The sequence below is a fragment of the Ambystoma mexicanum genome, chromosome 3q (genome assembly GCF_040938575.1).
Source record: "Ambystoma mexicanum isolate Mex_15411 chromosome 3q, UKY_AmexF1_1, whole genome shotgun sequence".
Classification (NCBI taxonomy): Eukaryota; Metazoa; Chordata; class Amphibia; order Caudata; family Ambystomatidae; genus Ambystoma; species Ambystoma mexicanum.
In genome coordinates, this window is record NC_090926.1 from 157,595,153 (window position 1) to 157,608,061 (window position 12,909).

The window sequence follows — 12,909 nt, forward strand, 5'->3', positions numbered from 1 at the left end:
CAATTTTGCCTCTCTAGTACTGGGACGAGGAAGATGCCTGTAGAGTACTACCAATGTCAGGCATATCCCTCTAATTGCAGCCAGGCAATTACAATTTTGAATTCACACCTGCAACCTGTCAAGGGGTTGCAGGTGTATAAGAAGGGAGACCAGCAATATGGGAGACCAAACCAGCAGGGAAAGCTGTTTGCGAGGAGTCAGCCGAGGTGGGACCTGCAGGAGAGACGAGACGCAGGCAGGAGGAGACCCTAATGCACTGTGGAGGCCAGGAGTCGATGGGCTGTGAGAGAAACACAATTGGGGAGGCCTCAATGGTCCAAAGCATGCTGCCAGAGCAGCAAAAATAATGAGAAATAGTGAGAGGAAGGCAAGTGGCTGACAGCGTCCGCAACAGAGATCCAGAGATGCTGACCTTGTGCAGAGCAAAACCAGAGTGCGAGTGGGTCTCGCAAATGAAATAAGACGTGCAGGCGAAAGCAGAAGTAAGGTGCACAGCTGCCCAGTGGAGTTGTCGAGGACTGATGAGTGCTGAGGAAAGCAACTGAAGTCGGGGCTGTAAGGGAACCCCGAAATTGAAGCTGAATGAAATGCATGCACATGCGAAACTGTACTGGAGAAAACATAAAAAGAAATTTAACCTGCAAGCAGCGAGGTGAAAGATTGTGCAGATTGAATACTGAAATAAATTAAAGCTTTTGGGCAAAGCTTAAGAGCATAGGACAAATGTGTATGAACTACAGATTCTGACCATTTAAAAACCAAATATAAAACTGTATGAATCACGAAAGAAAGCAGAGATGGGAAAATGAAAGTCTGCACAAGTACAAAGTGGTGAAGAAACAAAATCACCATAAAGTGAAATATAGGCAGAACTATATTATGACATGGCCAAAGACTGGCCAAGAGGCTAACATGTAGAACCTAGGGTTCCTGGTTGCGCAACCTTTAGTGGGTGGACCTTGCGGTCCGTCAACAGCACCTAGACCAGGGAGTCCCAACTATGAAAAGCCAAGGAGGTTGCCAAAGCAAACCAAGGGAAAGCAACCTGATGAACTGGTAAGAACACCAAACCTGTATACAGTTGATTTGGAACTAATCTTAAACTTTGAGAGATTGAGAACGAGTACAAGGTTTTGTGGAACTGTCTAGAAAATTGGCACGGGAACCCCCAAGGTTTTGTGGAACTGTCTTGAACTTGGGGAAGGGAACCCAGAGGTTGTGTGGAAGTGTGTTTTCAAGTTGGAAAAGGTAATCCCGAGACTTTTGTGGAACTTTCTTGAACTTGGGGAAGGGGAGCTGAAGAGGAAGCTAGGATCTAGAAGAAGCTCAGAACTTTGTGTTGATCACCATTTCTTTCATTATTGACATCCCTACACGTTGTTTGGCTTTCGTCGTGAGGGCAAGGATAGGTTTTGGACACACAGACTTTTAAGTTGAACTCTCTGACTCAGACTTTCCGTAGTTTCATTCAGGTACAAAATCCCACCTTAGAATAGGGCAAGTCTTTTGCCATTCTGACATTTGAGTTAATAAAACCTTTTTGTTTGAATCTGAAGTCTATTGTCTCTGTCTTGCTTAATGATGCCTTCACAATATTCAAAGCTGTTCTCCAATGCCAAGAGGACAATCCACATCCCTGGTCTTTCCTGACCAGTATAATAAGGAATTTTCAGTAATTCATGCAAAGTATCCCAAAGTTACAAGCAGCATCTGCTTACTTGTGCTCCACTCAGCAATGGGAGGTAGGAGGGGGGCAGGGGGGAAAGGAATGAGTGTCTTTCTCCTCTTCCAAGCAAGAAATCTCACAATTCCAGGGGGGCAATCCACATCCCCTGGTCTTGCCTGTGGTTGGATTTCTTACCCTTAATTATAATGCGCAAATGACAAGGGGGGAAAATCCACGTCCCCTGGTCTTTCCTCTTACCAGTTAGTAGTTTTCACTAATGGTCTTTGGCAGACTTGGTTTGTCCTAAGTAGTCAGTGGTACTCCCCAAAATCACTGTGTGGTGTGGAGGAAGGAACGGTGTCAACTTTCAATGTGTATTGTTTTTGGGACTACAATTAATTCCCTTCATTGTTTGTAGCAGTTCTCGTCCATTGTGTTTTCAAATATGGTTATGTTCCGGGAACCGCTGGGACGAGGAAGAGTAGCTCTCACTACTCCTATATGGTTTTCACAAAAGTATGTGTATATAGGTTTGCTAGCATATTTCTTTGGTTAAGTGGGTGTACTCTCCTGCCCACTTTAACAGACAGTGCTCAACTGTTAGGCATTAAGTCCTTTTTCCTAATAACAATCATTGGGACTCAAGATTCCCACAATTCCCCTCTCCCAGTCGCTACCTGAGAAACTGTGGTGTCTTCATTTCCAACACTTTCATTACTGGGACCCCATCTTCCCTCTAACATACCCTTTCAGGCCACGCCGCCGCCCAGGATATTTCTCACCAGATGATTGAATCTAGTGCCTCCCAGGGATGTTGCCTTTAACGTTAAACACAGCGTGGTCAGGTCCCACTCTGCATAACTCAGGTTGTACGGGCAGTATCTTCACTTTTCTCAGGCCGTGGTGTATGAAGAGCAAGGCGGGCCCATTGCGCGAAGCCATGGTTTCGGCCGACTCTTGGACTCCCACAGTGGTCTCCGAGAGTGTAAAAGAAGTTATGTGTTATGGGTCCCGTTGCCTTTCTACTTTCGTTCAGGAAATGACTGCATGTGGAAAACGTCTCCTCCAGAATGTATCCGTTCCCATTAATCCTCCATCAGAACTTCTGACGGGATGTTCTGTTTCAAACAGCAATACAATGTTTAATTCAATCTGACTGCTTTTGCCTCTGCATCCATTGCTACTGCCATCTCTGCTACTGCTTCCTGCGCTATCACTGCTACTATTTCCCCCCATGACAACCACCAGTGCTGCTGCTCCTACTGTTTCTACTTCTACTGTCACTCACTTGTCCGTGTTCACCTCCCCTTTTCATCTGATGAGCATTTATTATTCTTTCACAACAACTAGAATGTTGAGTGTACTTTTTTTGTTCCTCCGTGTATGGCCCCCTTGCTGCAATTCTTACAGCACTAGTAACTAGTGCTTTATCTTTTCAGTATTTATGTGGTTATGGCGTACAAGTGTTAAGTGGTATTTTCGGGACTGGGACAGTGTTCCTTTGTTTGAAAATAGGGGCGCAACTGATGGGTTCGTTACAGTGGCATATGAGGGGTGTATTAATGCACAGGAGGTAAGTTTGAATGTCCGATTTAAAGATGCTCCATATGTTTACAGAGAATGTAAGAGAAATGGGATTACCAAGCAGGACTAAACATAAAGGCTGTCATGAGAGGTGTGTATGAAAAAATAGAACTACCAACCTGGCAGGCAAAGTACCAAGTCATCAAAGACACTAACAGACAGTGGATGCAGGGCTTAGATGATTACACCAGAAGGATGCGCTCTAGTGAGAGAGCTTGGAAAGGTAGCCCTGTCCCAGAGCAGAAATGAAATAAGAACATAAGTAAAATTTGAAGAAGAAATATGTATCTAATACCAGGAGTGCCTGCTAAGATAAAGCAACAACTCACTTCTAAAAGCACAAGGATGAGACACTATTCCACTGAACTGTGTAAAGAAGCAACACTGACATCTAAAGTGTGAAAACCGACTGTGTCCTAGGACTTGGAACAATGTTCTTTGATCTCAAGTCTTTTCTCCCTTCTATTCAGGGAATGGTTGTCCAATTCTTTACAGACAACATGACTGCTGTGCTTTATATAAACAAGAAGCAAGGAGCTCAATTATTATTTTTTTTCTTTCAATCTCCACTTTATCTGCTTGCAGAGCAAATATGGCAGTGGGTCCTGCAGCAGCGTCTCTTGCTGATCACCTCCCATCGAGACGGAAAGAAAAGCATTACGGCTCACTTGCTGATCAGGCTATTTCATACACCTTCAAAATGGGAATTGAAACAGTCTCTAGCAGATGAGATCGTCCTCACACAGGGCTGTCCACGAGTGTACCTGCTAAATACCTAAAAAAACAATGCCCTTTACGCATCCTAGATGCAGATCAGTGAAAATGTATAAAGGGGATGTACTTCTCTTTGCCTGGTCAAACAAGACCTTATATGCCTTTCCGCCACTTCTGCTTAACCAGAGAGTTCTGTTGAGGTAGGGTGCTCAACAGTGATTCATATTGCTCCAATCCGACCATGGCAGATCTGGTTTCCAGGTCTTCGGGTCATGTCAGTCCGGGGCCCAAAGGATGCCACTCAAACAATTGATCTTCTGGTCCAGGAGAAGGAGCAGATTCTTCACCCCTCTTCCATCATTGAACTTTAATGCCTTGTCCCTGAAAAGCTAGCTTTTGGACACTAACATATTTCAGTTGAGAATATGTGGATAATGTGTCTCAGTAAGAATCATACCAAGAAGCAATATCAAAGCAAGAGGTTAAGATTCGATCACTGGGCTCTAGAAAAGGAAGTCAGTTCTTTTAAGGAATCAATGGATAATATGGTGTCCTTTACCGACTATATAATCTCTGCCGGCAAACTCAGTGGGTTAAGTGCTCAGTGCTGAGATCTGTGTGTGATCTGTATGTCGCAGGTTCGATTCTCGGCAAGGCCAACTTGGCCTTTCATCTTTCTGAGGTGGTAAAATGAGTACCAACTTCGGATGATAATTGTATATAAGAATGTTCTATGTACAGCGCTTTGCCAATAGCGCTATATAAAAAGCAAATTATTATTATAATCATTACTGGTGTGCTAGGCAACATGTGCAAGCATTACTTTCCACTTAAGTGTCTACCTTGACAGAATATTTTCAAGAGAGGCTTTTTAGCAGCATTTTGACAGCCTCTTAACGTTTGTATCTCCTTTTAGGAAACTGGCTGAACCTTGTTGCTACCTCCTTTAATGTGCAAGCTCTTTGAAACAATGGATTCCTGTGACCTAGCTATTGTGCTGGAAAACTGCTTTCTTGGTGGCTATCACTTCAGTATCGCTATTTACATGGCTCAGACCAAATCTTTGAGGTGCTACAACTATTTATTTATTACCTATGCTGGTCTTTATCCCGGTAATAAAGCCACAAAGGCCTCCATTGCCAGGTGGATCATATCATGAATTTCCAAGCTTTATGCCATCCAGGGAGTTGAGGTTCTGCTGGGATGTCATGCTCATTCCACCAGGGGCAAGGCAGCATTAGTGGCCTTTCAAAGACATGCCCTATTTCAGAAATATGTAGCACACCTACACAGGCTACTTGTTTAGTTTTTGCACACATTATGCATTGAGTCTTTTGACCAATAACTTCTTTGCAACTTACTTGCTTGAAGCTTGTACTGTATTTGCAGAGTCCTCCTCCATCCAATGTCCTTTGAGATTTTTTTTAGTCTGGGTTTAACTAGTTGCAATGGAGACAGAGCAGAACGAAAGAGAAAAGAATACATACTATCATGATGAGTCAGGTTCTCTTAGTCCTTGCTTTTCCTTCTTCACAGCACCCACCCTACCATGCCCAGCAGGATAGACTCTGCTCAAATCACCTCTGCGGGATGGGGGAAAACATATGAACGCTTGGTTTATGCACAGATAGTGTTAGGGCCAAAGGAATGCACAGGGCCCTACCTGCAAATTAAAACTCGTTAAAGTGAGAACATCTTTTTAGGCAGCTTTTCCCAACTCTCCTGCAGACACTGGCTATCCCAACCAATTGCCAAGGAGGGAAAGCAAGGATCACCATAGAAGGTAATTTTTCATATTTTCAGTATATCTTGTATGGTGTTGTGTGCTTGTGTGGTCCTAATTGTCCCTTGATACTAGCTTATTCCCCTCATAAAAGGGAAGCCAGACTGCTCTTCTATGTTGTTATTGAGATTATTCTGGACTAACTTGGTGGACACCCTGTCCAGATGTCTTCGGAAAAACTTCTGTAACATAGGGAAAGAAATATGTAGGTCCACCTGTCCCACTGTCATGTTCCTTTATAAGTGAGGCCTAATAGAAATGTTTTTTATTACAAATCCATTCAAAAATACAAACTTAATTGGTCACTCAAGTGACATTGCATGAATAGTAAAAAAAAAAGTCTTTGACCAAACGGGAGCACTTTGAAAGAGTAAGGACATGCATATGTCGGCTGTGGCCATTATGCAGGGGCATACAAGAAATGAATATCATGTACTAATATGAAGCAAGGGAATGTGGCCTACTGTCTTCTCACTCATCTCACCTGTTTAATTTACTCTTCCAAAAATCATCTCTTTAGGCTTGTTACATTCGCGGACTGAACTCTACTAATCTGAGCCCAGCAGAATGCAGACCATGGTTGACACAGTGGCTTCAGCTCTCTGACAAACTCAAAGGTAACTCCTTTCAATGGTCTCAGTAATGTTTGCTATTTGGAATAATCTTTGATGGGAACAAAGTAATCAGATTAATTGAAAACACAGATCTAATCCACAAAATAATAATTAATGGGTAACTCTTCTGAATAGAATATTATGGCAGGGTGAGCAAAGGTAATTTGTATGGTGGATGTGACTTGAGCATCAATTCCATCCGTCTTTATTTGAGCAGAAAAGCAGGCAGATGTGGAACCCTGACCTAATGTTAAAGCAGCCGCCATGTATTTTGGGATGGTTGATTGTACTTTAAATAATGAAGCCACTGTGTGCATGAAAGCTGCCCAGCCTCCCGACTGCCAAATACTCCCAAACCAGCAACAGGCATAGTATTTCAAATGGATTGTGTCCTCCCACATATTCCTCATCTTAGATATTCGTATCTTCCAACTTTGCTGCTTCTGAATTTTTTTTTCACCAGAGGGCGCTGTGCTTGAGGTTGCAGCGTCGATATTCCCTCGAGGGCTGCCGTCGAGCATCGACGTCATCCGTAGTATGAAGTGCTCGAGACGTGCCCGTTGGCTTCAGTTCCGTTTTTCCAATAGCTACTGCTTCGTGTCACGAAAACGGCGCTTCAGTTTTACTGCAATGACTTCCTCGTAGAATCCTTCCATGCCCAAAAGTGGCTTTAAGAAATGTCAGAAATGCGGGAAGAATATGTCGATCACCGACCCCCATCAAAATTGCGTCTGGTGTTTGGCCCGGACTATCGGGTCGACGAGTGTGGTTCCTGTCACAAGGCTTGTAAGGAACGTAGAGGTAAACTGGCGGTGGGGGAGGAATGCTCGAAGTCTTCCCTCGAGAAAGAAAAAAGAATCTAGAGAAAAATCCCGGTGTAGGTCGAGGAAATTGAGATCGAGAAGTCTTTCCAGGAAATCTTACTCTTCTTCGTCTAAAGGGTGCTGACCTTGACTGGAAGACAAACCCCTATGGAAAAGGAGCCACCTAATTTCCCTTTGTAGAAACGTCCCCACTAATCTTTAACCCACCTAGTAACTTCAGTTGGCAGAACATAGTATTTGAATTTGCTGCCAGGGACAACCCATTACTCACGTATGAGGGACAGTTGCACATTTCGCAAAGCCATAATCATGTTCCCAATATGCCTGACAATATGATTCTGGTACCACTGCAACTGGCAGTCATTTTTCCCCAAGAAACACAAGCAGATGAGTGGGACTTAAGCAGAAACATTTCTTTTGCAGCACCCACTCATGGGCCCACTGGTTACGTAAAAAAAAGTATTGAACATTGTTTTGATAAGTGAAGATGTCAAGCTGCAGGTGCTGCATACGCCCGCCCCCACGAGCGGGTGCTGTGTAACCCCAAACCCGAATGTACACATATGGTCACCAAAGATCTATGTGGGTGCTGTATGCAACTCCTGCAGCAGGAGAGTTGCGTCTGCACAGTCTTAAATTATGTTATGATTGTTTTCTAAGAATGTAATTTAAACATGCTTGGATTATGGATGCAGTTATGAGATGGAGACCGAAAAACAGTACCCTGTAACATCCCATGAGACCAGCACACCAGTGGGTCTGTCACAGCTACTAGAAAAGGGTTCTGTGCTTAAACTATATGGGTAAGAGGATTAGGAAAATGGAACGCTGATCAGTTTAATTTATGTATTATTCTCCTAGAATCCCGAGGAGAGCAGATAACGTTTTTTAAAAATGGTAAACGTAAAAGGCTGGAGAGTTTGAAAATGTTTTGTCCCAATGCTGCTTGGGAAAGGCCTCAAGCCAGAGTCCCCACCTGCGACATTCAAAGCGTTGTCACAGGAGAAAGGGAGGTTTTTGTGATGGTTGATGGCTTAGGCAGAGCTAACTGACACAGTGTAACCTTCTAAGGCCTAGATTCCTCTCCTAGGCACCAATGGGCCCAGATATTAGCCTTTTCAGCGCCTCAGGCTGCAGCCTCTTCTTATTACTGAGACCCCCTAACATAGTGAACGTTGTAGCCAGCAGTCATGCTAGTGAGACACTTTTGAACAGTAAGAAAAAAATGTCACTGGAGCGGCAGAGTCGTGGTGCTCAGTCCCCTGGAGCTTGTGGGAGCGTGGCAACAGTTGACAATGTGATTGCTCGCTCGCTCCCTGAGGAGAGCAGAGCTTTCTGGATGACCACCTGAAGTGATCTGAGAGAAGCAACCACTTCAAAGCACCTGCCTCGAGATTACCTGTTGGCGGTAAGGCTCATGCAGAAACATTGATACAAGTAAGGTGGAATTGGTCATCAATCAAAACAGTTGAACAAATTGAAAGTGCACACCACCATCTCTTAATATTGACAGGTAACCTGTCCTTACTCGGACTGCAGCTGCATGCCTGCTCTATTTTTCTTTTTTTCCAGTTTCCTATTCCTAGTTAACTCAATCTCGTTCCGCCCCCATGCCCCCCCTCCTCCTGCTCCTCCCCTCACCGCAAGCATCAGTGGATAAAGACGGTTTCTCCCAGGAATAGCAATGCAAGTCCTCAATCCCCTAACTGAAAATAAGATTGAATGGAACTCTGGGAGTTGTGTCCCAGTAAAGGGGCTGCATAACCTGTAATTGTGTATTACCACTAATGGGGAGGGTGTGAGTTAACCAGAACGGCTGTCATTTGTAAGGGAACCTGTATATAGTTAGGTGCATTCTTTACCTTCTCTCCTTTTCATAGTTATGATGAAAAGGGGAAAAAAACAATCTTTTAAACCATAATTCTCCAGCATTGGATCTTTCATGCTTAGAATATTCCCCGTCGTCAGTCTGGGAACACTCGGTACCTTTATAAAGACTTTTTCCATAGGAAAAATGTCGACACTTCTGTGTCCTATCTATGTCGTTTTGGGCTGCTTACGCATGCCCTAATAGGACGTAGCGGTATATAAGCTCCGCCCCCGCGGCTCCCATCAGATTTCAACCGTCTTCCAAAGTAGTGGGATCACCTCACGTCATCGACTATTTTTGCTAGGTTGTTTCTTCGTTTTTCATAATGTCAGAAAAAGCTCTTTTTCGTTCGTGTGCTACATGCGGATTAAAGAAGGTGTATGAAGGAGATGGCCATATGGACTGTATATATTGTCTCCATCCTCGCCATTCGGCAGACAATTGTGACATCTGTAAAGGCTTCTCCCAGAAGACCCTCAAAGGCCGGAATAGGCAGTTGGTAGCTTGGTTGAACGACAGAGCGGGTGCGTACCCCCCTTCGGAGGTAGGCTCCACGCATAGCTTGGCCTCGACATCTAAATCTCTAGGGGCCCCCCGCCATTCAGTATCGACTGAACCTCTGGCGAAGAAAGTGTGTTTGATGGAGAAAAGCTCATCGGAAAAACATTCCACGAGAGAATCTTCGTTGAAAACAAAAACCTCGTCTTCCTCCTCGTCAAAGAAGGAGAGCAAAGACCTGTCAAGATCCTCCTCAGGTGATCATCCTCGAGTCGAGATTCTTCAAAACACAAATCAGGTTAAAAAAAGCCCGGAACGCCTCAGGGCTCTGTACATCCACCAGCGTCGTCGACGGGAGTGCGATTGTCGATGCCCTCACTGCCAGTGACGCAGAACGTCTCTTCAGGTGTTCCGCCACAGGTGACGGCGAAGACGATGGTGACGATGGATAAATTGACCTTATCGACAGAGACTCCACAGGAGGGCTGGCGACCGGAGGTGTACGACCCGGTTTTACCAGAAACCTTGTTGCAACAGGAGGCAGCCCTGTCCATATCCTCCGTGGATGATGATCGTGAACAGGTGACTGGGACCGCGGAACTTGGGTTGCAAGGGGTTAGCTCTCTGACTCTTTCGAGCGGGGCGAATATCCCGGTTACAACTCCATTGCTTAATCCTCAAATGGTTTTGTCCCTGGAAGATCTGTCTACATTACAGAACTTGTTGAAGAAATTAGATGAAACGTTACCTCAGGTTGCTGCTCCAGCGAGATCAGTCGACGACGAGCCAGGTCCTTCCCATCGACTGACCCCTATGGCGTCGACGGCGGCGCCGGTCCGTGAAGGCTTTCCATGCGCGCGCCCGGAGGAAGGAGAACTGCCGGAATCCGAGTCAGAGAGAGAGTCCATATCGGATATATTGTTATCTCCCTCTAGAGACACGACCTGGGAGTTGGAAGCGCCAAGAAGCCCAGCCCAACCGTCACCCCCGGATGACATTGGTTCTTTCCACGCGATGATGAGTAAGGCGTGTACCGAATTTGGGCTGGCCCAGGAGGAGGAGAAAAAAGACTTTTTTGTTCGACCATATGGGAAAGAGGAGAAAATCGGTATTTTCAATCCCCATCTTAGATCATGTATGGCAAGAAGGACTACAAACAATGCGGCATCCCTTCTCGGAGCCGGCAATAAAAGGTAGACTGGAAAAGAAATTTAAGGCTCCCGGGTCTACTCCGAAATGTTTGTCCTCTCAACCGGCTCCAGAGTCGGTGGTATCCGGCGGCTGCGGCAAGGAAGGCAAGGTCTCAGCAGAAATGCACAACTCCTCTGGAGAACGAGGCCAGGAGAAAAGATGCCTTTGGCAAAAAGGTGTTGTCGGTGGGTGCAACAACGGTAAAGGCGGCCAATTCTCTGGCTATAGGTATGACAGAGAGATGTGGCATCGTTTTGCACCCATACTGGAACATCTGGCAGACGAACACAGAAAGGCTGCGATGTTACTTGTCCGAGAGGGGGAAGAGGCCTCTAATCACTCTATAAATATTGCTGTAGACCTGGCAGAATCAGGCTTTAAGCAGGTTAACAACAGAGGGGTTCTGAGGAGACAGGCATGGCTCAAATGCACCAACTTTCGACTTGAAGTGCAATATAAAGTGTTGGATATGCCTTTTGAAGGAGACCTTCTTTTTGGGGAGAAGGTGGATGAGGCCTTGAAAGGCATGAAAGAAGATTCTTTGGGAGCTCTCCAGAGTGGCAGAAGTTTTCGTTCATTTTGCCCCTTTAGAGTAGCGTCAGGAAATTCCCGGTTCTTGTCATCAAAGGTCTGTACTTTCAATAGACCGGCGTACTCATCTCAGGGTTACAGGCGAGCTTCTCAGACTGCAAGAAGACGTCGAGACTATCAAGCCTCAAGGAAGAGGGGAGGTTACTCATCGTCGCCGAAGGACAAACCATCAAAAGACCAGCAATGACGAGTTTCAGAACGTCCGGGGAGGCAGGGGGCCTCACTGTGTCGACGAGTGGGAAAGGATAACCTCGGACCGGTGGATATTGGACACTGTGAAGTTCGGCCATTCCTTACAATTCAAAAGCAAGCCGTCGCACATTCCACCATGTTTTTTCAGCTCAACCCCACCTGAACATTTTAAAGCAGGAGGTAGTACTGATGCTACAAAAAGGGGCTATAGAATTGGTACCTGTGTCGCAGAGAGATCAAGGAGTGTTTTCTCGATACTTCGTCGTGAAGAAGCCCAATGGAAAATGGCGTCCTATTCTTCACCTTCGAGACCTCAACAAAGCATTAAAAAATCTGAAATTCAAAATGCTCACACTTCAGGAAGTGATCCGGTCGATTCAACAGGGGGACTTTCTGGCGTTGTTGGATCTCCAGGACGCGTATTTTCATATACCAATGCGTCGACAACACAGAAAGTTCCTAAGGTTTGTAGTCGGGCGGACCCACTACCAGTTCACAGTGCTCCCATTCAGACTAAAATCATCTCCCAGGCCGTTCACATGGTGCCTATCCCCGGTTGCAGCATGGTTAAGAAAGCAGGGGCATCATGATGTACCCTTATCTTGACGATTGGTTAGTGAGGGATTCGTCCCCTATGACAACGCAAGCAAGTCTAGAGGCCACCATGCAACTTCTGCGAGGACTAGGATTTGCGGTAAACTTCGGAAAGTCCTCATTGACTCCCTCAAGAAGCTTAGTATTTTTAGGTGCAGAGTTCGAAACTCAGTCAGGATTGGTGAGACCATCTGTGGAGAGGATCCACAGGCTCAATCAGCTGGCAAGACAGTGGAAAGTCAACACCAAAGTGTCGGTAAGGAGATATATGTCGGTACTGGGAGCCATGGCTTCGTGCATCCCCTTAGTGAACAACTGTCGCCTCTTCATGAGGCCAATTCAAGAATTCCTGGCAGACCGATGGGCCCAGAGCCAAGGACATTGGTCGGACAAACTGACCGTCAACAACGAGCTCCTACGAGCACTTAGATGGTGGAAAGTCGTCGAAAACCTATCCAGAGGGGTTCCCTGCAGGAACCGGAGTTTCACATGACCATAGTGACGGACGCGTCGTTGACTGGATGGGGGGCGCATCTGGGCTCTCGCCAAACGCAGGGCCGGTGGTCGGCAGAGGAGTCACTCCTTCATATCAATGTGCTGGAGTTGAGGGCAGTGCGTTGGGCCCTGAAAGCTTTCCTGCCGCACACAAAAGGATCAGTGGTGAGGATACTGACAGACAACACGACAACAATGTTTTACTTGAGAAAACAAGGAGGTACTCGCTCCAGAACTCTTTCCACCGAAGCTCAGGAAGTATGGCAGTGGGGCCCTACAACGAAATATAACTA

General features: G+C 45.7%; 1 protein-coding gene across 2 annotated transcripts in view; it reads left to right on the top strand.

Moving 5' to 3' along the window:
* Window positions 1-12,909, top strand: part of LETMD1 (LETM1 domain containing 1) — an 826,442-nt gene that overhangs the window by 764,697 nt on the left and 48,836 nt on the right. For both annotated transcript variants that reach the window (XM_069653372.1, XM_069653371.1), the window contains one exon: window positions 6,268-6,364. In XM_069653372.1, coding sequence (XP_069509473.1) covers window positions 6,268-6,364 — 97 coding nt within the window. The remainder of the gene's footprint in view (window positions 1-6,267; window positions 6,365-12,909) is intronic.